This window comes from Taeniopygia guttata, chromosome 5 (genome assembly GCF_048771995.1).
Source record: "Taeniopygia guttata chromosome 5, bTaeGut7.mat, whole genome shotgun sequence".
NCBI lineage: Eukaryota > Metazoa > Chordata > Aves > Passeriformes > Estrildidae > Taeniopygia > Taeniopygia guttata.
The window spans coordinates 17,631,641-17,658,227 of record NC_133030.1 but is presented as its reverse complement, the minus strand read 5'-3'; the positions used below and the strand labels follow the sequence as shown (position 1 = coordinate 17,658,227).

The following is a 26,587-nucleotide window of genomic DNA, read 5'->3' as shown; positions in this document are numbered from 1 at the left end:
CATTGCCCAAAATGAAGAGAAGTCTCTTACATTTTCATCAAACATGGAATATTTGTCAAGTTCCAATTTAAACATTTCATGTGGTGGAATCTTCATTTTTTCCAGTTTTGCTGCCTGTAATATAAAACATGCATTAACATCACAGTTAATTACTGACAACCTGTCACATATGTAAAAGGAAAAGTATATTATAATTTAAAAATCAAGGAGTATTCAATTCATAATTGTTAATTATGTGAAAAGAAACTTGAAATGAGGAACAGCTCAGTAGGTCTTAGCTGTGCTTGTCTGGAGGAAAAACTGTTTTAAACTGTAGAGAACCACTTTATAAAACAGATGCATTGCAGGAACTCAAAATAATTTGCTTATATACTCCAAAAACTACATCTGATTCCTGCTAACTTGGTTCTTTAGTCAACACTAAGTGAACAGCTGCTATCATAAAGAATATTCAGCAATTAACTCACTGCAAAGGGAACCACCTTTAACAAGTTTCTTGCTGACAAGAAAAGCTTTCTATGCAGGTTACAGAAGAATCAGATGCAGTAATTGCACTGAAAACAAACTGAACTCTCCCTTATCTGTAAACAAGCACATCTCAGAATCTTTTCCATGTAATTTTTGCTCTATGCAAGGGAATCACCTTTTTGAAAAAATGAAAAAAGATACTTGGAATATATGGATGATAAATGCTATTTATCTTGTTTTCTCTCTGTATGTGGTGCTCTCTAACACTTTTCTTCCTCTTCTAACAAGGCAATGTATTTCCTGTACTGTTAAAGTCATCAGCATGGCAAAGTATATTTTTTTCTTATGAGTTCATCTCCTCTGTCTACTCCTTATGCAAAGCCCAAAACCTTTGGGCTATCTGAATTCCAATCACAGAGGTAAAACATTTCTCTGCTCAATCATAAGGAACACGGGGTTTCTTACAGAGAAAAAGAAAAAAAAAAAAGGAGAAAAACTCTCTCACATATACCTATGATATTAGAAAGGGTATGAAATAATAAATGACACAAGCAAAATGTTCTCTAACAGTAGCAAGCATGTAACTACTTTGTCAATTGGGTAATACTGTTTATAGACTGAAATTAAGTGCTAGAAGTTCTTCTGTAATAAGTTTTTGCGGGCTTTAGATGTGTTTTCAAAAATAGCTTCTCTGTAAGAATTGAAAGTCCAAGCCTGAACTGCAAGACAAAGGTATTCTGAGCAGGAAATTGTAAACAAACAAAGAAACAAACAAACAAACAAACAAAAAAAATGGAGACCTGGCTAAGGCTGGACAGAGAGCCTGTATTCTAATGTTCTTTCCAGCACGTGACTACTGCTGCCTACACTTTCCTTTAAACTGAGGTTACTTACTTCCTGCTGTTGTTTTTTCCTGGCTGCTTCTTCTTTCTTCCTTTTTTTCTCTTCTTCTATCTGTGAGAGGCAGTGTTAGTGAGTAAAAGGTAATGCACTATTCCATTTGGTTGTTTTCCACAAACCTGAGCCAGCTCCCCTGGATATCTAATTACAGACAGAACTGGCAGTATGACCTGCAGCAAACCCACCATGCCTTGTAATTAGGATTGTCTGATACTTCCCACTGTATGACTTTGATTTCATTTGCTTTTATTCACAGTTATACCAGTTTTAACTGTTCAGAATGCATTTTGCATGCAAAATGGATACCTATAAAAGAATACCTAAAATAAATTATCCTATAATTTTAGTGGGAAAACTGTTTTGCAAATGACTTTTAAAAAAAGACTGTATTTCAATGATATTTTAAGCTCTTGCTTCAAACTGTGAAGATATCACAGTTCCTTAAGCAGCAGTTGTATCACTTGATGTTCCTAGGGAAACAACTATCCAAATTTAGCCAACTTGCTAAAAATCCTAGCACTTGCCCAGGAGAGACCTGTCAGTTCTGCCAGTACTGAATATAATGCTGTTTCCAGGGAAAAGGGACTCTGGCTGCAGATCCTACCCAGCAGCTATAAACAAACTGCCTCCAAATGTCACTCTGATAAAAACATCTGGAATTGACTAAAATGACTTCTTAATTCTCCCTTTTCTAAAAAACACCAATATGGAAGGAGAAATGTTATAAAGTCTTTCAAAGATTTCTAGTCATGATAGAATTTTATTATTTGGTGAAATTGAAGATGGACATATGAAGTGTTACTTTTAAATGTTACAAAGTCAAGTAGTAATGCTAGGAAGCGCCAAAAGCAGGGTATCTGTACAAGCCTTGTACATGTGAATTCAAATTCACAAGCTTCATAGAGTAACATGAATTCTTGCCCCCACATCCTGAATATCTCACTAATCCATACTATATTAATTAAGATTTAGCCAGTACATTTTTCCCCACATATCAGATTAATACAGACTAGTTCTCTGGAAAATGTTGACTTCATTTGTACAAACAAAAGAAGTCTGAATTAGCTTCTCATTGGAATTGTTCTTCTAGAGAGATAAGACTGAATGAATACTGACCAACCCCTTAGTTATATGAAGACCTTAAAAGGCAATAAAATAAAAAATCTGAGGTATTCACTAGGTCCCATAAAAAGTTTTCAAGAAGCTGTTTTGAAAATTTTTTTTTTTTCCAACACACTTAAATTTTTTGTATCAATTTTCTTATGTCATCTTCCTTGTTGCTAGTCTGCTATGATTTTTCTTATGAATTATCAAACAAATGTATAAATATACATAGCTTCCAAATTAAATTTAAAAAATATGGGATGCTTAAAATAATTACCTTTTTCTTTTCTTCTCTTTCTTTCAATAATGTGTCCTTATCCACTAATTTAACCACAGTTGGAAGTCCTAAAGAAGCAAAAGGAGATGGATTAATTTCTTGATTAGTCAAAGATAAATGTATTCTCCCTGTGATAATTGTTTTCTTTTTGCATGCTGAATGCAAATACAACTCAGTGGCCAGTCAAAAGTGAATAAGAAATTAGGTGCTATACAAAAAGGTTTTCTATTCTATACATGTATTCCAATATACAGTTCTATAATATATATTATATATATATATACACACACCATTATATATGATATACATTGTGTGCCATTATATATAGTGCATATGAAATACATATCCATATATATATATATATATATATGGTGCACATATGATATGCTATTGGTCTTCAATACTTGAGTTTACTGAATGATTCTAATAGTTTTGACTATTGTTTTCCTACTTCTTAGGGAAGCAGCAGGATGATAAAAACAGCTCCTACAAAGGTTCAAGAGATAACTGGGTACCTTCATGATCTTCAAATCGAACTCCAAGTTCAGGCAGGATGTCATCCCGAAGAGCATCACTCAACTGCAGCACTTCAGTTACTACAGAGCATGAAAAATACTTTTAGTGAAGTAAAATTTGGCCAAAGTATAGTTTTATCCAGCTACATAGTTACTTAAATTTCTTAAATACTTAAGAAATTGCCACTCTCTCACACAGAGAAAGGTCTTTTCTTTTAAAGTGGTAACTAAGTCCTGCCTTATTTCAGCCATGCAGAGAAGCAGCATATTTCTTTGCAGGGATTTGAAAATCATAATTTCCTTCCAAGATACTCTCACTGTTCCTGAAGGGGAACAGAAAGAAAATCTAAGGCAATTCAGAAATGATGCAACAATTCTATGGGGTATGGTAGAAGAGTACATGACTCAGGAAGATCCTAATGGTTGCTATAGGATGTGCAATAAGAAAGGTTAAAAACCTAATTTTAGAAAATCACAAATTAACATATCCTGTGCTAAATCTAACAGTGCCCTTTGAAGGACTATGATTTTGTTAATTTGATAACTACATGTACATTTGTCAGAGAACTGTAATCCCAACATCCTCCTTCTATTTCAAGCATTCTATTTTTACAGCAGAACAGAGAATTTTGGTTTGGCTTTCTGCATGGTGATCACCATTAGACATCCTGGCTAATAGTTTTTTCCCTTGCAAACTTACCAAACAGCCATTGATGACAGCAAATAGCTAAGATTTAGCTCAAGTATATGCAATCAGCTTTTAAGGGGAAAACAAATCTTCACACAGGATGATTTTTTGGATGAGAAATTGTATCAGTTGAGAAGCAGCAGAAGAGTTAAAAGGGACTAAATTCATCAAAGAGACACAGTATGTGGCAGTTGTGAATTCAGTGGCATTTTTTATAGGCAGTCTGATATTTGGGAGGAACACTTAACAAGTATAACAAGACAGATACTTGGGTTAGATGTGCTTATAATGAACAAGTGTTCTCCCTTTCAGCAATTCGTAGCTGGTTAAACCTAAGAAGTACTCAGGGTCTCAAAGTTATTATTTCAGTGGAAGCTTCCATCCAGGCAGTTTGCTAAACATTGCACACTTTGCTAGATGCAAGTACCATCCTTGAGCCTTCATCTCCTCCACAATCCTCAGAGAGCTGCAAGTAAACAGCACTGACTATCCTAAAACCATAAGAACGAACACCCTGCTTCAGTGCATGGCTGTGTTCTGTGGCTCTCTTTGCACAGGAAACCACTGCAGTGCACAGAACCTCTTCTGTCTGCCGTGAAGGGAGTCGTTGTTTCTCCTGATCCACAGCAGTTACACACAGTGAACCACACTCATGTTTGATGCAACTCTAAATCAGCCATTAAAATAAACCAGGGATAAGATTCCCTCAGCGGCTGTTGATACTAAAAGGTGTTGGCTCCATCAAGACTGTATCAGGAACACCTACTGCTTATTCACCAAAACAGCATCTGCACAGTTATAGATGTTCACTTATCTAAAATAATGAATAACTGTAAGCTGAAGAAGAAGAAATCCAGCAAGGAGAAACATACAATGACACATACTATTTATGAGAGGACACATCCTCTGATCAGTCCTGTCATGCAGAGGAGTCAGCACCACTCTTCTTCTTAAGGCTGAGATGTGCCTGTTCTTTGCATGTGGCACCTCCTGAGCAAATATGTCCAGGATTGGATAGGGGATTGTTTGTGGGCTATCTCAGGACATAAGGAGGCTCTCAATGAGGACAGGGACCAGGAAACCAGTGGGACAATGCCTTATCACTAGTGCCCACCAACACCCCAACAGATGGACACTCCTTGGGCCTGTGACTATTCCCCAGACTTCTTCACATTTTCTGTGAATTTCATGCCAAAGAGTATCAGATGTGAAACAGATGTTGAGATGTTGTGAATCAGAACACTGTGATGGGAAGGGAAACAAGGAGCTTGAAAAGCATCTAGAGAATGGTTATAAAGATTAGCAGCAAAAGATCAGAGCAGGCAATGCTACAATTAGAGAGTTTGTCCCAGTTCTGGTCAACTCCTGACATATGTGGAAGAGGGCAGAAGGTGCAGAGGGCACTGTGAGAATTATTAAGTCCATATTTAATGCTACCCATTCTGGATGATGGTAACATTTTTGCAGAGTACATATATTTTGATTATTACTAAAAACCATAGCTTTAAAAATGGCCATTCTGTGAAATGCTTTGTAGATACATTTTGAAAGGGTATGTGTGTGGATGGGGACATTTGTAATACTCTGCAGGTTTTACAGAGCCACATGTGTTTTATTTAACATCTGAGAATACTTAAAGCAATGCTGATTGTTTTAAATAATATTTAACACAACCCTGCCAGCAAGAGACTATGATGGGGAAACTCCCTTTGACTACAGCCATGCAGAGGCAATATTCCCAGCCACTAATCAGAACAACTTTTACAGTAATTTAATGCTTCCTGCAAGCAAGAATTTAATGGGTAAAGGGAAAGAAATCTGTAGTATGTCAGTGCAGGTCCTGCCAACCACCACTCAGCTTCCATATATCAAATAGTTTAAAAGAAAGGTGCCTCCCTGATCAAATTGCAGAGGTCTCCATACCCCAACCAAGCAGCCACCAGATTCAGTTTGATTCTCGCTGTCCAGTGTATTTCAGGCAAAAAAAATCCCTGCCTTCCAAGTAGGAAATTCAAGTGCCAGTAAGCACTTGAGCCAAGTGTGTTCTAAAAATGATCCCTGTGATATTTAAACCTTACTACTGCTAAAACCAATGATCAATTTAGCTCAATCATCATAAAGCAAGGGGAAAAAAAATCTTCATATAAACAAGTATGTTAAATACCAAAAGACTAAAGCTCACGTTTTTGGCTGAGGATATACATGCAAACATCTTGAATTAATTCAAATTATAGAAAATATTTACTATTGGAACTTATTACTAAGCCTATTTCTCAGCATCAATTAGGCCTATAAGAGTTTGACAATAATAGCAAAGTAGTCACAATAGCAGATACAGATTTGTGCTTTTAATGTAAACCTATCAGCTTTAGAAGAACTCCAAACAGTAGCAGAATGAGAGTGCAGTCTTTTCCAGCTGAATAGGTCACCAGACACCACAAGTAATTTTATGTTTCTGTGCAATATATGGGTTACTTGTATGTTTTATGCATAAAAAATGCCCTGTTTTGCCTTCAAGTACAAATCCCAAAGTTTTAAGAAAACAAAAATCCAACACATGTTGAAGACATGCAAAATTCCACATAGAAGAGAAGAAAATAGTAAGAGCTCCTACATTAGGAAATATCAGTAAAATCAAAGAAAGCTTAATGGAACAGCTTTTTTGACACTCTATAGTTCTGCTGCCAACATACACAGCATGATCAAAGCTTTTCAGAGGGATTAAAAAACACACCTGAAACTTCCAGCAAACTCCCAGATGAATTCTCCAAAGAAAGCACTCAATTATCATCGGGGGAGCTACAATTCCAAGTATTCTAACAAATAATAGTGAACATCTTGGGCTGTTTAAATGCAGACACTATTATTGTATAGCAATCTGCACTTTTAAGAAAATGCAAGCGCCCCAGGGAAGAGATCATGGGTACTTTCATACCTAGAAAGCAGGGAGCACCCTAACCTAGAAAAACAGCAGCTACACCTCATCATTCCAGAACTTTTAGATTCCTTAGGAAATGAAAATTAGTTTAGCAGCCTTAAAAGATTCCCAAAGAGACAGGCAGCAGAGATAGAAAAACTCACAGCAGCTCTGATTTAAAGATGCCTTACTTTTATTCTCTAAACAAGGAGAGACCATCAGCTGCTTCACTCCCACGCCGCCATACTCTCCCCTAGTTTGGTTCCTATGATCCCCAAGTCTCATGTGCAGGAGAAAGTATGGGAAAGGACAGAAAAGTCTCATGTACTGAGTGAATCTCACCTTTCTTCTCTCTGGCGATTTGTCGCACTCCTTCTCTGAACTCAGAAAGAACTTGGAGGTACGGCATCACTGTAGATTCAATCTGCAGGATTATTATTTCCACCGTTAGCTAATCATCATTTAGATATAAAACATGTCCCTACCCACTTCATATTTATGTGCTGTTGGATGGACCTTGACCCTCAGGGCAGATCTATACATAAAAATTTTTATCACTCTACTGAAGTCAAAGAATAGATGAAAATTTGCATTAGTTGTCAATTTTCCTTTTGTGCAGATAAAAATCAGCATGTCAAGTTCAGCTTCTCCCCATTCATTTTTTACCTCCTTTCAGTTAGATCCATCACTTCCACAGGGTTATGCCACAATCCAGCTAACTATAATGCAGTGCAGGGATAAAAACAGCACTCAGATTGATTTGCTTCTTCATGTACTGTGTGTTTTCTAAGGCACAGCTGTTTATAAGATAATAAATAATATCACCTCAAACAGATATTAGTACTAATTTTCATTAGAGCCCAGATCCTGAGATTTTAACTTATGCTAATTGTATAGGCAGTGCAATTCTCTAAATTCCTCATACAATTTCCTCTCCCACAAAAAGTGGGGGAAGATTACTGATGAATTATTTCAGGAGTAAGTAAATGCTAGGCACAAAATCTCAGAGAAAAGGTCCTGTGAGTCTGGTCTCAATGGCAGTGAATAACAGCAGCAAGCAGTTAGTGAACAGCAAGAAAAACAACTACAGATCAGCTACAAAACCAACTACAGATCAGTGTCTGCCAACACTTCTCTGGAATCCCAAAGGAAAGAGCCAGGCCCTTGGGGGAAAGCCTAAATTAAAAGGTTAATTACTCTGGAGGATGGGGGAGAGAAAAAGATGTCAAACTTTTGTCTCCTCTATAATTTCCGCACGTATTTCCTATCTGTTTAATCTCCATGACAAATTTCTGAGCAATTAAAGGACAAGATAGTCTGCTGTGCTGTAAAAGTACTCCTAAGAAAAGAACCCAGGAGTTCTGTTAAAACTTTTCATAAATGTGAACACTGCAACCAGCTTCATAATCAGATCCAGTGCTGACAAGTTTGGCCCAAGGAACAGACTGGAAAGTGAGGAATAGTCACATCTCCACTCTCCCACTGCACTGGAAATACCTCTTCATGGAAATAAAGTGGTATGGGGAAGCAGGCACTGTCACTATTTTATCAGTCATTTCAAGATGAAAGATTTTTATTTCCACAACAACTAACTTGAGAGAAATGCTGAATTCACTTGGAAAATGATATTATGGAACTGAGGTTTTCTGACTTCAAGTATCTTATATCCCCTTTTCAAGGAAATTACTGACCCATGGTAATTAAGATACTTTTTCTTTCAGCACTTTTGAACTGGATTAGGCCCTTTTTGGAGATATTGACTCTATTGGTTCTTTCATCTCTAATTTAAACAAGGAAACAACTGGTCTGACCCACAGCCTTCTGTAATTAATGAGAAGTTTTTGAACCTTGGAAGTTCACCTCCTTAATTTGTGCTAAGAAAAATAAGAATTTGCATGGAGGACTGAAAGACAGTATAAAATTTAATGAAACAGCCAAAACATTTTTGATATTACCCATTTTCATATTATAATGATTAACACCAATAATGACCTGGGTGATAAAAACAAAAGCTTCTTGAGTGTAAGAGATGTTACCACAGGATTCTTCTAACAATGGTGCTAACAGTGTTGCAAAATGTGGAATGTGTAAAACTTTCTTCAGAAAGGATGTTTTTTAATGTTTGTTTTTTGTATTCTTTCAAGCCTAATCAACAAGAAGGGAGATGTAATCCCTGAAACAGACAGCAGCTAACAAGCAACCTCTAAGTGATGCCCAGGTGTTAGAAAAACAAACTATTTGTTGGTAGAATTGCCTTGTTAAGGTTTAGGGCTGGACACACTACAGTGACCTCAGACCTTAGGGGAGGTTAACAAAACTTGGGCAGAAGGATGGACCTCTGACAGTGGACACAAAGAATGCCACAAAGAATTCAGAGGCCACAAGGACACTTGGCAGAACTCCCAAGATAAAGAAGAAACTCATAAAGCCAACGCAGCAACTGTGCTGAATAGCTCCCACTGGGCAAAAGGTAATTTCAAACACCAACTCATGGACCAACAGCCCAAGGAACCCACTGACTCAAAAGAACAGATAGACTGAGCATGCAGACTAATTAGCATGGGAAGCAAGAAAATTATTAACCAAGAGAAGATAGAATACAAATTAATAAGAGAATTACATAACTTGCAGCCAGTGAACACTAGCTGCTTTGTTTGCTAATATGCATAAATAGTAAAAAGTTTTGATAGCTGGTGTGCTTGATTTCTGGAATACCACCGAGCACCCAGGCTTGCACAACTCTGATACAAATAATCAGTGTTGCTCTTGAGGGTATAATTACTGGCTTGCTGCACATGGGTAACAAATTCCATTTTTGTGGACATATGTTAGCACAGAAATTTTTTTTTCTGCACAAGATTCTTCTCATTCTACTACCCTTGGCAGTGCTATTTTAAAGGAGTAAAATGACTTATCTTCAAGCTATCACCAATCCTTCCATAAAGCATATCTATTGGAAACAGTGCCTGAAGTTTTCAATAAAAATTAAATTTTAATTTCCCCTAAAAAGGTTAAGTGTTAAAGTTCTCCCTTTCTTCTGAAATTAAAAAAAAATTCTGAGCTAAATTTAAAAATCACCATTGATGGGCTTTGTAGGCAATACAGAACATCTTCCTTATTATGTCATTAACAAAAAATTTCCACAGCACACGAATGTCAGTATTTATATTGGCAATTACGGGATGAGTGTTCATGCCCATTCTTCCAACCACAAGCAAGCTTGCCAATTCCTTTGATGAATAAGAAGTTAAGCTTTTTTTTTTTTTTACGCTAGAAATGTTTAATTTACTCCTCCTAAGGAGGAACAGAAAGGTGCACACCTTTAATGCATAAAAATATATGAAAAATAGCACTGATATGTCCATAAGAGATTTCAGCATGAACAAAGTGTTGATAGCTTTCACATGGAGTTATTTATACTGAACCAGAAAATGTTATTTTCAGTTATTTTCTGCCTGCACCAGAAAATGTTCCAGGTATTCCAGAGCCTATCAGCATTTTCATCAGGTACCTCTCAGGTATTTCCAGAAAAATTCTGCATCACAGCAGAAATGCTGGGTGACTAAAGCAAACGCATTTGAAAGCCACATTAAAACTGTGGCTGCAAATGAGATCAGAAGAAAAGATTAAAATGTGGATAAAACTCCAGCTGCCTCCAGGCTGGTTTCTGGTGTACCACAAAGAAGTTTAATCAGTATAATTACATTTTTCAAAGTACTTAGCATGCAAATACTTGTAATGAGTCTTCAGACTGTAGCATGTGCTGCCTGTAGTTCACATGTGGTTTAGGAAACAGACTCATCATTCAAAAGGCAAGATAATTCTTTTTCTGGTTGCTATACAATTTGTCTGTCATTATATCAAACAAACCTATAAAAACCCCAACTCTTGTAAAAGAAAAACCCTGCTTCCTAAGCCAATTAATTACATCAGATTCAAAAGCTAAAAGCAAAAAGAATGCAATTCAGCTACATATCAGTAATGTCATCACTCTAACCTAAGCTCTCAAAGGATACAGAGTAATTTTGTTTAGTGCATTTTGTCCTTCACTTACATTTGTGTTTTGACTAGTCCCTCCAACAGGAAAACCAATTGCATCATCACTTTCTATGGCACCAAAAATCTGGTCAAGGAAAAAGAAAAGATTGTATGCATCAATTCACAGGTATGTGAAAGCTTTCAAATAGTTCTCATTTAACTCAGAATTCACAACTCTATTAAGATGATGTTATGATTTGTAATTGATACATGCAAATTGATGTTCTGATGATGATCTGTAACTGATACATACATACACCATACAATGCATTGACTTTCAGATTTCACTTTAAAGATGTCAGATTTGTCATTCTGACTTCATATTTTTTCTACTATCTAGTTTCTCTTGAACGTATTAGGGGCTCTCCACTATTCAACAAAACATTAGCTGAAAACATAATGCAATATGGAGGACTCAAAATTGATCCTGCTGCAGCACACACAGGAGTTTGGGTTGTTTTGGCTGGGGGATGTGTGGAAGATCTCTAGTTTCCTGTAAGATTTAAACAAAGACTCAGCAGATCCTCCCATACTTGAAAATACAAGTTATAACTGCACAGTGCAATAGCAGCATTACTCCTTGCTGTCACATACCTTTAGCATTTGAGTGAGATAGGAGCTGATGTGTTCCAAAAGAAGTCTGTTTGGCATCTGTCTGGAAGATTTCTTTGCAGCAATATAGGAGTTACTCTGGCTGACTAAAGAGCGCATTTCCTCTAAGGCAGAGCGGGTGTCAATATTGTCACACAGTGCTTCATGAATTGCTGCTTTCTTCTCATAAAAACTGAGAAGAAAAAGATTCTTTTTAACTACTCATGCCAAAATCCCAGCAATGTACTCCAAAGAGTCTCTGTTAGAAGAGTAAAGGAACTAAAAGTAAGATAACTTTTTGCTGGTCATAGTTTATATTTGAAGGAGAAACAGATGAGCAAGAAAAAAGACATTATCATGATGCTGCTGTTTTACTGCTGTGGACAAAGGCAGGCAGGATAATCTAGTTGGCAACAACTACCCAAACAAATTACAAACAAATTTTCAGCAACCGGCCTTTCCATGCAAGTTTTGTTTGTTTGTTTGGTTTGTTTTTTGGTTTTTTTTTTAAAAGCAGTATTAATTGCTTATCTAGTATCTTCTTGGGCTTACTTTTTATTTTTTTACAGTATTGCTCTCCTATCCCTGTGTACCAGTCAGGTTGTCTGCTTAGTATCTTTCCAGGAAGGAGCACCAATTTGGAAGTTAACACAAAGTGATGAAGATACTTTAAGTAGATAGAATAAATTCAAGCAAACCTTTGTCATATTAGTGACACATTAGTAGGTATAATAAATAATACAACATATTAAGAACCATTTAATCACACAAAGGTTTTATGTTTTCAAACAATGTACTTTTTCCAAGGAAAAAAATAAGTGGTAGAAGAAAGGAGACAAAACCAAGTATCCATGAAACGTATCTTCTACTCCTCCCACTTCTTTATCCCTTCCTTTTGACTTCTCTATTACTTATTATCTCCCACCTTTTTTAAAAAAGGGGTTATCTCCACCAACCTCAAGTTGAAGATAATATTTTCAGAGCACATCACTACACAGAAACATCTGCACTTAATCCTTCAATAGTAACATTAGTGAACACAACAGTGAACTGAACTAGGAAACAATTTTAGCACTGCCATGTAAGATGCTCCTATTTTAAATTTCAGACAAAACAGAAGTCATTTAGGAAACTGTTTGCATTACAAATAATAATGGTAGTTTTGTTACAAAAGTCAAAAGACGCAAAACCACTGCCTCGATGACATATTTTCAAACACTGGCACTGACCTTTCATGGTTTTAGTCAAGTCATTTAACTTCTGTTTGTCTCAGATAGCTTACTATACTTTGAAATACGTAAAATACTGTTTTTCCAGTTGTAGCCACTGTAAATTATTGGTCACTTCTCAGAGAGAAGACAAGATTTCACGTAGTAAAGAAAATGACAGCTATCTAACAAATAAGTTCTTTCCCTTCACGTGGCAATGAGGCATGCCAGTGTACTTAACATAAACAAAAGAGAAATTAATAATTTCATTTATACTTCATAAAGCTGTCCCAAGATTACAATGATTGCTTGTGAAGAATTGGGATTTTAAGTGGGAATGCTACAGACATAAATATCACTATACACATTGTAAGTGATATTGTAAGGAAAAAAGAATTAAAGATGAAACGACAATTCAGAGGGAAGTAGGAATGCTCCACTCACTTTTTGTTCAGCTCTACTTCTTGATTTTCCCATTTCTGAAACTGGCCTGTCACATCAGTGGGAGCTCGAAGAATATCCTTCACATTCAAAAAGAACTCCTGTAAAAGAAGAACATAGCTAGAAGTTGGTTTCAATTACACATAACCAATACTTACTATGAAAGGGATCATTATTTCTTAATGAGACTCCTAAACTTTATGGGTTCAACACTGTTTCACCCAGGATCTAATGATGTTGCTCAAGACAACAAAACCCAATAAAATAATTTTGCATAACTCTGTCAATCACAGCTGGACAGCAATTCATTTTTATCTCTTGCTCTGTTACCACATGATATCCTACAATATTCTAACAGCAAGCTGCTCAGGCAACAGTTCTTATGGCAGATTTTAAAGTGTATTGCTAGCAATGGAAGCTGAAGAATAAAATGGCTTTATTACAAGGGCATCAGTTAAAAGTCGTTTTAACATAATCCATGACCCAAACCAAACATTTCACATAAAAAGCAGAACAGCTTCAGCTGGAAAGACCAAGATCAACAATCTCAAACTACTGTGCAGTGTCCTTGTGGGAAATGTGAGTTTAAATTATGGCTCCAAACTAACCAGGGACAGGAACTGTGCCTAACCTCTCACACACCTGTAAGGCATAGAGGCAAAGGCTCAATGTTTGTGATGAGGAGACAAAGTAGGAACCACATTCCTTCTTTCCCTTTGGCTACATTTGTGTAGAGCCTGACCTGGTAGAAATGTTAGGCAGTGTCTGTTGGACTGAGTTCTATAATCAACTGAGAAATTGATCTTGTATGTAAGTGCCAAGCTGCTCAGAGATGTCAGAACTTGTAGAGAGCAGACAGCTGCAGAGAAGTGTAGCAGTCTGTGGGATTTACAGGACTTGAGAGTTTGATGGTAGCTAAAGAAGCACTGTACCATCCCACCTGATGAATTCAGAAAGCAAACCCATTCTGGGCATATGGCCTACATATCCTTGGAATTCTGTTCCTTGAAACATACATGGCAACACAAAGATTAGAGAGGTGCAGAAGAAGTGGAAAACTTACATTCATAAACTTCTCATATTGAATAGCTGACTCCATGGTATTATTTGAATAATCCAGTGTATCCTTCCAAGAGTGCATGAGGAAAGCCAGCCGTAACTGTCGTGCTAGCAGGAGGTTTAAAATAAACAAGGAAAGTTTTTATAAGCTGAAACACTTTCATGGACTCCCATACTGCAGTGGCTGAGAACATAATCTTTAAATTTCTTACTATCACTACATCTACCAAAAAGCAAAACCACTATTATCCATACTGATAAAAACCAACAAGGATCAGAAGAACAAGGAAGCTATTCTAAAGTTAGAAAAGAAGAAAGACACCTGATGTTACCCTGAATAAAACAATTATGACAGTCAGCACTCAAAACACATCAAAAACATGCCCATTCCAAAATAATTTTTACCTGTATGTTTCTTCAGTGCATCTTTTATGGTAATGAAATTCTTCAAAGATTTGGACATTTTACAGCCAGCAATTGTTAAGTGACCAGTATGCAGAAAATACCGAACCCAGTGATCATTTTCAAAATATGCCTGCAGTAAAAAAAAACCCCAAAGATCCAACACTTTTTACATACATATCATGAAGCAGGAAAACTTAAGAGAATAAAATCCTGAGAATCAAAGCTCGTGTTTACACAAAACACACATCAAGTTTAAAAAACTGGATTACGGATTTGTGTAAACTGCAGTCAAAGCAAAGCGCATTGCTTTATCACTGCAGGAAGATCAGCAAGTTCACCTCAGACTGGGCCAGTTCATTGTCATGGTGAGGAAATCGAAGGTCAAACCCTCCTCCATGAATGTCCATTGACTCTCCTAGAACGGATCCACCCATGGCAGAACATTCAATGTGCCAACCTGGACGACCCTGTTAACAAAAAGGCATTACTTGGTTACTGGTAACTGTATTCCTCTCCTGCCCCTGTCTCATTCCCTCATGCTGTTACTAAGAGTAAAAAAGATTCTTAATCTCAGCTTCACAAAAAGAAACTGATTTAAAGATCCAACCTGGCAAGGCATCTGTAATGTTTTGATTATCTTGCCTACTGTTCTTTTAAAAGCTACATTAATGTCTTTGATCACAAGGGGGAAAAAAAAGGAAACAGAATTTACTGCAGATAAAGCTTGCCAATTAATAGAGGACAATAGACAAGTAACAGCTATGCTGAGCCTGCATACAAACTTCTGCTTAAAATGTATCAAACAGACTGATACACATACTAGATTATTAAATGAACATTAACCACAGAATCTTATGACCGAATACATAATCTCCACAATTTATCCAGTATTAATATGAGGTGAGGCAAAAAAACTTGTGTAACTGTGCTACTTCAATAAGTGAAGAAAATCTAAAATCCTGATTATTATGTCCTTCCTTACCTTTCCCCATGGAGAGTCCCATGAGGGCTCTCCTGGCTTGGAGGACTTCCATAAAGCAAAATCATTCGGAGAATGTTTCTCACTTAAACGATCAGCTGAGATGCTCAGGTCACCTTTCAAAAGAGAAAATGTATACATTTTACACCAATATTACTGATTTTTTGCCTTGCTGTATTTCACATAAAGATAACCTTAAAAAAAACCCAAGCCCCAAAACACAAACCCCCAAATCAATGAACCCTCAAAAATCCTCATTATTAACCTTGATAATCCTTTGGGGTTTTGGTTAACGTTTGGCTGACAAATATATGACAAGTATCAGCTGCACTGGTTTCTAAGTTTTGACATGAAATTAATCTACATTCTCTTACCAGGCACAACTCCAATATTTGAGTTATAGAAAAGAAATACAGAAAGAAAAAAACCCATACTCAGAGACAAGCAAGACTGCAGATTCTATTCATTCCAAAGTTAGATGGATCTAAATTGACACTATGATTGTCTTAATCTGCACATACAATGTGATCATAGAATATTTCTTCCCCTAATCTCAGCTGCTGCACAGAACTGTTGGTATTTGTTCAATAGCTACATTTACTCCTCTGTTACCTACTGCTCTGAGTGTCCTGATTTCACCGGGTATGGGTGTTATATTAAAACCTTTTAATGCTCTTTTTATAGACTTTCTGCATGATTTGCTAAAACTGTACAACTTTAGGAGCAGATAACTAATGAGTGCCATTTACTGAGCATTTTAAGTTAATCCTCTGCTATAGCTCTATTAAAAAAAAATCTATATTTGGATTTGGTTCAACATACGAAGTTCAAGTAAGAGCTCTCAGTAGGAAAGAGGAAGCCAAATATTTGTTATGAAATAACCCCAGCCTGATATGGTAAACTCGTGCCTGGCATGTGGAAGATCCTCCTACTCTGAGCCAGACGAATGGGCAAATAACTGGGCTATGACCAAATGACTGAGTTATTCACAATTCTGACCAAAGAAAACCCTCACAAACAAATAAAAATCAACCCAAACCATCCTAGGGTTAATAACATTTCTTGGTCTTTTCCAATTAAAATCTTTCAGGAAAGTACTGTCTCAAGCTACAAAACTTTGGCAAAGAAATTGGTAAAGGGAGTGCAGCAGGTAAATCATTAAGCTCTGACTGTGACTGATCCAAATGTCAGTAAAAGCAGTTGAAGAGATCATCAGTTTATTCAGCAACTTGAACAAATCTTTACCTTCACCCTCTTGAAGAGCTTTCTGATCACCTACAGCTTCAGGCACCAACTTAGCATAGGAGTGTTTTTCACTGGCATCAAACTTCATAGTATCAAAGTATACAGATCCATTGGACACATACCTGAAAAGTTAAAGATAATTACTTAGCTAACTTTCTACCAGAACTTAACTGGATTTTAAAATCACTGTCACAAGTTTTCTAGTAACCCCACTCACTTTATGGTACTTCTCAGTACTGTACATATAACTTAGGTGAGCCTAAGTTTTAAGGCCTTACCACATGAAGATTTTTGACAAATCAATGAAGTTATAATAAAATTAATTGAAGAGAAAATAGCAGCTATTGTTAAACTTTTGAGAGGTATCAGGAAACAGTAACAAGAACTACCATTTTTTAAAATTTATGTTATTTGCAACTGGTTTCTAACTGTCACATGTCAATTTTTGACGATTTTGGAGGAGGGCCAGCAAGCAAAGACATTTCAAATGAATGGGACTTTGACTTTATTTTAATGAACAAAGATTTCACCCTATAGTGCATCATAAGAAGCACATCAGGTAAAAATAACAGCTCTTTTGCAAAGAAACCTGGAAAGTCTTTATTTGATGAAAAACTGCTTCTGGCAAAGACTACTGTTGCAGATGAAAACAGAGAAAACAGCTCACAGCTAAATGCTGAAAGGAATCATTTGGGCATCCAGTAGCAAACTTACCCATAACCATTATCCACAATCTTCTTCACAAAATCCACAATTTCTGGCACATATTCACTAACCCGCGTTAAAACATCTGGAGGTAAAACCTAGAGATAAAAAGTAGGATTATATATATATGGAAATATGCACTAAACATATATATTATGTATTGGTTACAAATTTTGCTCAAAAGCAAGTGATAATAAAATCCAACACTTCTATTTCAAGCTTTCTGCTCTGAAACAATGTGCTGTGGCCACTTTTCCTCAGCCTTTAAAGGGATTCCAGCTCTTCTAACAGAAGAGGCAGCAAGTCCCTCTGATTTGCAGGTAAATAAATCAATCTTCACTGACCTGAACCACTATATACTGTGAAATACTGTGACACAGTATTTCATCTGTGACAGACAAATCTCTTCTTGATGGTTACCATCACATAATTTCTTAATGGCTGAAGATTCTTAAGTAGTTAGTCTAAATGCTGAGGTTGGCAGGGATCTCTTGTGCAGCCAACAGATTCCAGCTCAAACGTATTTGGACCAGTTTATGATTATTTGCCCATGTTACAGGAAGGGGATGGCAAGGAGAGCACACATCAAACCTGATCACCAATTAATTGATGGGCAACAACCACAACAGATTTAAGACTGTTGGCATGGATAAAGAGCAGGTGCTAATTTAACACCTATCTATTAATATTAATTACTTTATCAATGAGGCTGAAATATTGGATTTTTGAAAGCTAATGAGGTGCTAAATTGTCTTCTGGGTACTATAAGGCATGGCACACACATTTTCAGAAGAGATAACAGCTCATTTACTTACGTTGAGTGCTTCCATATCTTTATGAAATTCCGCTTCCCAGAATTTGGGGAGCTTTGAGAATATGGAATTGTCAGTCACCTGACTGCCAAATTTTGTGTCCAACCAGTCAGACAGCAAATCTTTGGCTTCTTCCAACAGTGTCTAGAAAACAATAATCATAAGAGCAACTGATCCAAAACTTGCCCTGTTTAAATTGTGCAGAAAGATCTTTATCTGAACAGAGACAGAGAAATAAGTAATAAGACATTTGCAATGAGACAATTGTGAATACAGAGTAATCCAGGTTTCTACCATATTTTTATCATATTGTTCTTCATAGATATAGAGGAAACAGCAGAGCAAGGAAGATAAACAGTTAAGTGGTATTTGTTTTGATACTGATCACTTCAATAGGCATCTGGAGCTCATGCTGTAAACACCAGATGGGACCTGCAGTTGTATTATATTTTCTGATTCTCCACTGCTACTGGATAATCTAACAGAAGCCTTACTGTGCATATTGCTAAAAGGTGTCTGAAAGATTAATTTGGACATCAGCAGGGATACCTTTTAGTCCTATAGCAAAGGATTTCTATTTCTGACACTAGGATATAATGCAGAAGGTATGATTGCTTAGATTTTAGGGTTTTTAAAATTCCATTAGGTCAGTATTCACTTTTATAAAAGCTTTGATATTAGAGTAGCTGGGCTTTTCTAAAAACCCATAATTTAGAGACAGGGTCTTCTCAAGAACGGAGCACATAACCATGTGTACCCCACATTACTTATCACAAATAATCTGAAAGCAAGAGAAGATGAAAATGGAAATAATTTACAAAAAGACAATAGCTACTAGAAATAGTTATACTGACTGACTTGATTACTGGACAGAACCAATAAAGTCAACATGAATATTTGTCACTAAATGTAATTGTTTTTAATAAAAATAATCCTGAGCACAACTTTGGGGGAGGTATTTTTCTCTCTGAACGGAGACAGAAATAATTGTGCAGAAAACTGCCACCAGTATTGGAACATCAGAAATGTGTGTTGAGTAACCTATAATGAAATTTATTCATCAAGACAAAAAAGTAAAGAGAAAAATCGAAATACATACAAAAGTAAAATCCTCATTGAAAAGGTTAAAAAAAAGTTATTGATAAAAACAGCATCCAAAACCTCTGTAGCTGAACTGAAGAATAAAATTTCCTGTATTGAATGCATAGTACTTAAACGTTCTCAGTCCCACAATTTCTCTTTCCATGAATTAAAAAGTTCCATACTGTCTCATGGAATTACTACAAGCTACACATTATTTTTAAACCTCCTAACAATTATAAACCAAATATAAAATTTAAAAAGGAGCTCAAACTTACCTCATGACATCTGTTGATCTCTTCAGCAGGGAGCTTTGCTTGGATAGCTTCTTGTAGAGGGTCAAAAGCAGACTTCACTGCATTTTGAATTCTTTCCAACATTTGCTTCTTATCTGGGTCTGTTGTTTCATTTAGTTTAACTGAAAAGAGCTACAATTAAGAAATAAAAAAATTAGAAAGCCAGCTGCAGTACAGTAGCACTAAGCCCCATACACAGAATATTATCTTAGCCACATAGTACCTTGCTAGTGATGAATAACACATTGTGCCACAGAAAAAGCTTTGACATCAACTACTGAAACATGAAATATGCTCCTCATCAGTAATAAAGGTGCAATCACAAGACTTTAGTTCACATCCAAATTTTTCAGAAAGACTTCATAAGTCACTACATCATCATAATCATTACTGCTGTTTTCATTTTCTATGCAGCTGATCACCTTAATTACGCAGTTGATTACCATGAATTCGAAAAGGACAAGCTTTAATGTGAAACAGGGAGAGATTAAATGCAATGTTTAGGCAGTATGTCAGGCAAAGATAGTTGGGCAAAATTTCCACACCTGTATTCAATTCATTAGAATAATAATCTCTTTGTGATCTGTAGTTCTAAAAATTACCAGAGAATCACCTTCCCTCACCTTCAGTCCAGAATACACTATTTATTAAATCCTTAAAGCTTTCCAGCCTTGTCCTTCCAAGGTCATCAGTGGTACAAAGGAGAAACCTCCCAGGCTTTAAAAGATTATGGACAGACCACTGTTCAAAAACTCTTTTAAAGGATTATTTTAAAAGTTGGAATTCTAACACACAAGCATCCAAATGCTGTTTGAGCAATACATGCACTCACAAATAAGTGCTAAGATCACAGAAATCAAGAATGCCTTTTAAAAAATTTTACAATTCTAAAACAATGTAAAAATCAATGTGCAATTCAAGTAACATTTCTAACATGTGCAGTACCAGAACTAAAAGAAGCAGAAAGTTTAAGGAGGCAGCAAGTCTGAAGCGTTCTTTAGATGCTTTCCTACATTATTGAGTGAGAACCTAAAACACAAGCAGAGATTACCACACCCACCTCTGAGGCAGTTCTAATATCTTCAAGTAGCTGATCTGGTGTTGATTTGCTCTCTCTATATCGTTCAAAAAGGTGATTTTGTCTTGCTCTCTTGATGATCTACAAATCAGAAACATGAAAATATTCTTGTGAAGTGACACAATTATACAAAGTGCAGATAAAGTCTATTATGTACAAAGGGCACTTCCCTATAAATTTAACAAGCTACAAGGTGCAATAATACAAATAAAACACACCATATACAGTTAATGGGCTACCTCAATAGAGTCAATTAATTACCTCATCAGGCAAATAAAATATATTATCTCTTTAAAATATATAGTCTTCATTATTTGTGACAGCATTCATTATTATACAACACTAAAGGGTTTGCTACCATAGGAGTGCTACAAAACAGAGAAAATCAATGTGCCTTTGTGCACAAAATCTATGTCTCAGTTAATAGGTGTAAGATTTATCTTGGCTTATCAAGTGGCAATTACATGTGACTGACTTCCATTCTAAAAGTTGAGCATTTTACATTGCAATAAAAAAAAAAAAAACAAACCCTTACCTTGTCATCAATATCTGTAATATTCATACAATAGAAAACGTCATATTTAAAATAATCCCTCAAAATTCTTCTCAGGATATCAAATGAGATGTAAGACCTAAAACCAAAAAGATACAGGGGTGTTTTTAATAAACACCTGTAACTATTCTGTGCACAAACCATTTTAACCTCAATCAATAATTGTGCAGCAGTTTTACTTTGCCCCCATCTATTAGAAAGTTTTGAATCCCACAATGATAAAATATTATAACGTGCTTTTAATCTTAAATTGCAAGTATTGAGTTGAAAGAGACCATTTTCTAGTAATACACTCATCTGAATAATACCTTCTAATAATCTTTTGCTTCCACTAGGAACTGTTATCACCTATATCCAAGTAAGGAATGCAGTACCTGGCATGTCCCATGTGAGAAGCATCATAAACTGTTGGACCACAGCAATACCACAAGACCTTTTTTCCATTCTGAGGCTGAAATACTTCCTTAATTGAAAGGGAAGATACAATGGTCAGAAGACATTGAAGACGACCTCAGGCCAGCAACACCCCATTTGGAGATTAGAACATGAAAACATGGATTATAATTACAAAAAACAAATAGTTATTCCATTCCCAACTCTACCATAAGTAAAGATCACCACTAGCTTTATCATGTAAGAGAGATAATGGGGTGTGGCTGCTTATGTTCTATGCATTCTAATCAATCAAGGTATCAGGTTACAATAATTTGGACTAAGCAGGGCACTATTCAAACTGTTTGTAAAAGTATTTTTTTGCACTGAAAAAGGTTACACCCTATAATCAATTCACAGATACTTGAATACTATATCCCATGTAAAATTAATATTCTTAATATTTCCTCTTTCCCAAAGGACTTTCAAACAAGACCACAGGAAGTTTTACACATTTTATATTGCAACTATATAATTGGTGAGACTTTTTTTTACACAGACAACATCTGAATAAAGAAACTGTGGTTTTATTCTGCTCACACTGCCTACACTTACATGTATTACAGTTGAATGCCTGGCTACTTTGCATGACAACTTGAAACTGGGAACTGAATATTATGCAATATGCACAAAGAGACACACTCTTGTGTCTCTTGCAGTGTACAAATATTAATGTATATAGCATTACACTTGCCCAGCAAATGCAATTGATTGGCATAGATTTCCTGGCCTGCGCTTGTTAACATTCCACAAAATACAACCCAGAGTCCTGATTATTGACATGGCAAACACTTCAGAAACAAGGATTTGATGACTGCTCTATTTGTGTTTCTAGGGAAATCCCCACTTTCCTTCTATTTACTCACCTTACTGCGAGTCAGGCTGTTGTAGAGGCAGAGCCTGGAATGTTTTGTCCCTTCAGGGGGAGACCAGGGGGGCTGCACACGTTTGCCTTTACCTAGGAGAAAAGGTAGTTTAAAGAAAGTTCAAAAGACACTTTCCTCAAACAGATATGCAAGATAACATTTTCTCCTTATCATATCATTATTCAGAAGAAAAAAAAAAATCCCACATCTAAATGGAGAAAAGAGCTTCAACCCTAGTAATGCAGCTACTTCTGTTAGAGCCTCCTACAAAGCCACCAAAATCAAAGCAAGTTATTGAAATCTAGTTTATTTTTACTCTCTAACTAGCCATTCCTATTAGTTTCTGATCCAAGTAGCAGTAAGGAAGAGGGTACAAAAGCAAGAGCATGCAATTCCGGTAAAGTATTGCCATGAGTTTTGAAATTCAATGAATCATTAATGGAGTGTTATGGCAGTCCTGGGCTATTTGCAATACCAGTGATTTTACTGTGATGGCACATCACAGATCTCACACAGAACTTGCAAAATATCTCCAGAGTCCAGAGGTGATCTCTAGAGCCAATATTGACAGAGTATGTGCACTCAGGGTGAGAGGGAGAGCTGACAGAAAGGCTTAGAAAGAACTTCAGCTTTTTATCATGCATCATTGCTAAGTACACAAGGCATTTCTGAACACGCTCATTTACCACAAATATGCTCCACTTCAGCAAGAGGCTACATTTTGCCATTAAAGAGAGTAGATAAAACTCAGGGTAATATCAGTGACAATATGCTTGCATTTTTTTCTCCTAAATTTGTAAGAAGCAATGTAGTTGCTAAACTCATGGGGTTTTTTCAAAGAGAAGTATAGGCATGTGATTTGTCAAAGAGTTGCAGTTTGCTGTGTACTGGGCTGCTTACAGCTGTAATGATTTTAAACCAATTATCATATTAACTAGGAATGAAAGCAAACCAAGAAATTAAAAAATTACAGCAAGTTTGCCAGCTTAATACACACAGTTTAGGAATTCTCATGGTATGCATTTCAACTGCAAGTAAAAAATTATACAAACTATTTGTTTTGACAACAAAATTGCCTTTCTTATCCTGTGTCTCAGGGTGCTCTTCATTAACTCTGTTTCTCTCAATATCTTCATATGCATATTTTGGCTTAAAACCTTCAAGTAATGTAAACATTCATGGCATAAAAAATGTAATCTCTTCTTCTTGCTTTTTTGGGTAACTGCCCAAATAAGAAAAAAATATGCTAAGTGTAGTACTCTGCCTCACAAAGGGCCTTCATTTAATTTCTATGTTACGAATCCATGGAAATACGTGTCCGTTCTAAACATTGCATTGCATGAGGTACTCCTGAACAGAACACCTCAAGTTCCAGAGCAGCATCTCCAAAACACAGTCATACACCAAGGGATGGATTTGTTTACTCTTTGATTTACAAAGATTACTCTGGCATGCTTAATTGTGGCCAACACTTCCCTCAGGGTAAAAAGCCTGTGTGGGTTAGCCTAATAAAAGATAAATCTGTAAAGCTTTCTTCAGTTACAACCACATGAACATAAGGAAAAACCCAGATACTGCACCCCATATTTCTCAGCTTGTCAGTTAGGTGCCACATTTTACCCACTACACACATGACAAGGGCAAATTAAAAGGCTGGTAAAATATTGGTTTGTCTGGTCAAACACACCTCTGCCAGCCTACAACCTTTCCCCTGTTGGAACTGAAGTTCATTTGCTCTAATCCACCATGGAATTTTCTGCTACACCAAAAAAACAATAATGAAGTATTCAAGGTCTAAGAAGCATGGCAGATTTGTGTGTTATTTTCATGGTGAACATTGCAGAACACCATTCCAGGATTCCTGAAACAACAGCATGAAGATATAACCCGTCAGAAAGAGAGATTTAACAGTAAAGATTTCATGGTCAGGAACATCGAAACCTTTTCTGTTTCTGCTCCACCCTGATCTATGGAAGTCTACACACAATCTGCAGTTAGTGGACAGATCTGCTATCAAAGCCAGGGGTGCAGGTGAGATCCCTTCTCTGCTGGAAGGAAATAATAACCAACACAAACACTTGCAGGCACACACAGCACACAGAGAATTTACTCACAGCAGTCTGATTTTAACTGCTGGTCTGTTAGGAATTGAGAACAAATGGTGATGGGTCGTGAGAAGATGGCATTGGAGTAATACTAGTTAACAATCATCAGCAAGAATGACAGACATGCATTCATTAGCAGGTATTGCAAGCACTATACAACAGCTCTGCATTGTCATTTTTCATTATTTCATGACTCCCTGAGCAAGGATCTCACTATAAAGCAATTAAATTAGACTAGGTCATTGGGAAACAACTCAGGAGAGTGATGCAGCTCCCAAAAATGCCTGCCCATGCTTACACAATGACCTAGATGAACCAGTTAATACTTCCTCAAATCATCAGCATGCCTAAATTACCAGGGCTAGAAAAGAACCCCAGACATTCTTTGTGAAGCTCAGTGTTAATAACAATCAGAAGAGGAAGTATTCAGTTTGTTTTATTGCGTATTTGTATATTATACAACTATTTGGTTAACCTTGCAAGGTAAAAAGTAGACTGGGCAAATCTTGGTATTTCCAGGAAAAGGCCCAAACCCACACATTCTTTTACAAGCCAGCTTTTTAAAGAAAATACACATAATCGAATACAGTACACTGAGGAATTTTAACTTTAAAAAAAAGGTAACAGCTTTTACATCCAAATAGGTCAGGTTCTATCAATCCCACAGTAACTGTATACAAGAATAATGTTGTGACCTTGAATACAAATTGATACTGTAAATCTTAAGGCGTGCAAGAGAGTATGAAGGGGAATTTCTCAGAATTCTCAGCAATAACAACCAATACAATGTCAGCTAGTCTACAACCTGCCCACCAGTTTCATATTACTCACTTGTTTGAAGTTTACAAGGCTCATTTTTTTCACTGCTGCCATCATAGATTGCTTCTATGTGTCTGTACCACCGGACAACATGGATATACCGGTCCACAGGTGGCCCCGAAAACTTTCTGAACACCTCCACATCTGCATGTGAAAATGTGAACCCCTGGATATAACTACGAGTGCTCAGGTACTCGTTCAGAGCCTCCACCCTGGCTTCCTCTTCACTAATGCTCAGAATAAAACTGTAGCTGGAAGCTGTAAAGAGAGGTACAGGACATTTGGTCAGCATTAAAAGAAGGAGATCCCATGACCAAAATATATCCTTATAATACACATCTCCCCCTGTAAATTAGCTCTGGCAACTGGTAAGAAATTTGAGAAAAATTAGATTTAATACAAGCTACCAAATAACTGTGTATTTCCTGTTAACAGGATTATGTTCATGCTGCCGTAAGTTTTTGAAGACATCTTTTAAAGAGTAGTAAGGACAAAAACATAGGTCTTTTCCATGAAGAATATAATCTACCAAAATTGGAGAAAATCCTTCACACAGAGCAAACCCAATCAGTCACTCTTTTCCATGCTGCTAAAATGCTCATCCTGCCAATATTTGAATATGATTCATTTTATGCACTGTGCAAAGACTGTGAATATGTCTACTGAACTTAAGCATGTAGTTACAACTTTGCAGGGGTGTTGCCTGCACACAGGCTCCCAGCACAATGCTCAGTTCTTCCTACTTGCTCTAGAAACTCAAAACTTCAGCTGCTGCAGTATATTCCCATACCTTTTCCCCCATGCCCCCTTCTCTCTTCAGGTACAGGAATAATATTTAACATGAGTAAAACCTACACAAATGAACAGAAAGCATATCAGATCATGTCCCTCTCTCACAATTTTTAAATTCCATTATTTCTTTGGTGTATAGGCAAAACAGGTTCAGTTATGTCTCATCTGGACAAATGCAGGGACAGAGAGGAAAGCTCTGTGTGTTGGTGGGGAT

The 26,587-nt window shown here is 36.5% G+C and overlaps 1 protein-coding gene across 2 annotated transcripts in view; it reads right to left on the bottom strand.

Moving 5' to 3' along the window:
- The window catches only part of CARS1 (cysteinyl-tRNA synthetase 1), a 33,383-nt gene that overhangs the window by 2,588 nt on the left and 4,208 nt on the right, over window positions 1–26,587 (bottom strand). Inside the window, exons 2-22 of one of the 2 annotated variants that reach the window (XM_041716518.2) lie at window positions 25,594–25,839; window positions 22,658–22,749; window positions 21,734–21,822; window positions 21,342–21,438; window positions 20,789–20,887; window positions 19,711–19,860; window positions 18,356–18,496; window positions 17,550–17,638; window positions 16,836–16,957; window positions 15,594–15,706; window positions 14,950–15,078; window positions 14,612–14,741; window positions 14,211–14,314; window positions 13,151–13,248; window positions 11,502–11,691; window positions 10,924–10,992; window positions 7,212–7,293; window positions 3,265–3,345; window positions 2,750–2,817; window positions 1,363–1,422; window positions 31–114 (exon numbers count right to left, since the gene is read on the bottom strand). In XM_041716518.2, the coding sequence (XP_041572452.2) occupies window positions 31–114; window positions 1,363–1,422; window positions 2,750–2,817; window positions 3,265–3,345; window positions 7,212–7,293; window positions 10,924–10,992; window positions 11,502–11,691; window positions 13,151–13,248; window positions 14,211–14,314; window positions 14,612–14,741; window positions 14,950–15,078; window positions 15,594–15,706; window positions 16,836–16,957; window positions 17,550–17,638; window positions 18,356–18,496; window positions 19,711–19,860; window positions 20,789–20,887; window positions 21,342–21,438; window positions 21,734–21,822; window positions 22,658–22,749; window positions 25,594–25,839 (2,333 nt within the window). The remainder of the gene's footprint in view (window positions 1–30; window positions 115–1,362; window positions 1,423–2,749; window positions 2,818–3,264; window positions 3,346–7,211; window positions 7,294–10,923; window positions 10,993–11,501; window positions 11,692–13,150; window positions 13,249–14,210; window positions 14,315–14,611; window positions 14,742–14,949; window positions 15,079–15,593; window positions 15,707–16,835; window positions 16,958–17,549; window positions 17,639–18,355; window positions 18,497–19,710; window positions 19,861–20,788; window positions 20,888–21,341; window positions 21,439–21,733; window positions 21,823–22,657; window positions 22,750–25,593; window positions 25,840–26,587) is intronic. The other variant, XM_012574283.5, reaches the window with a different exon arrangement.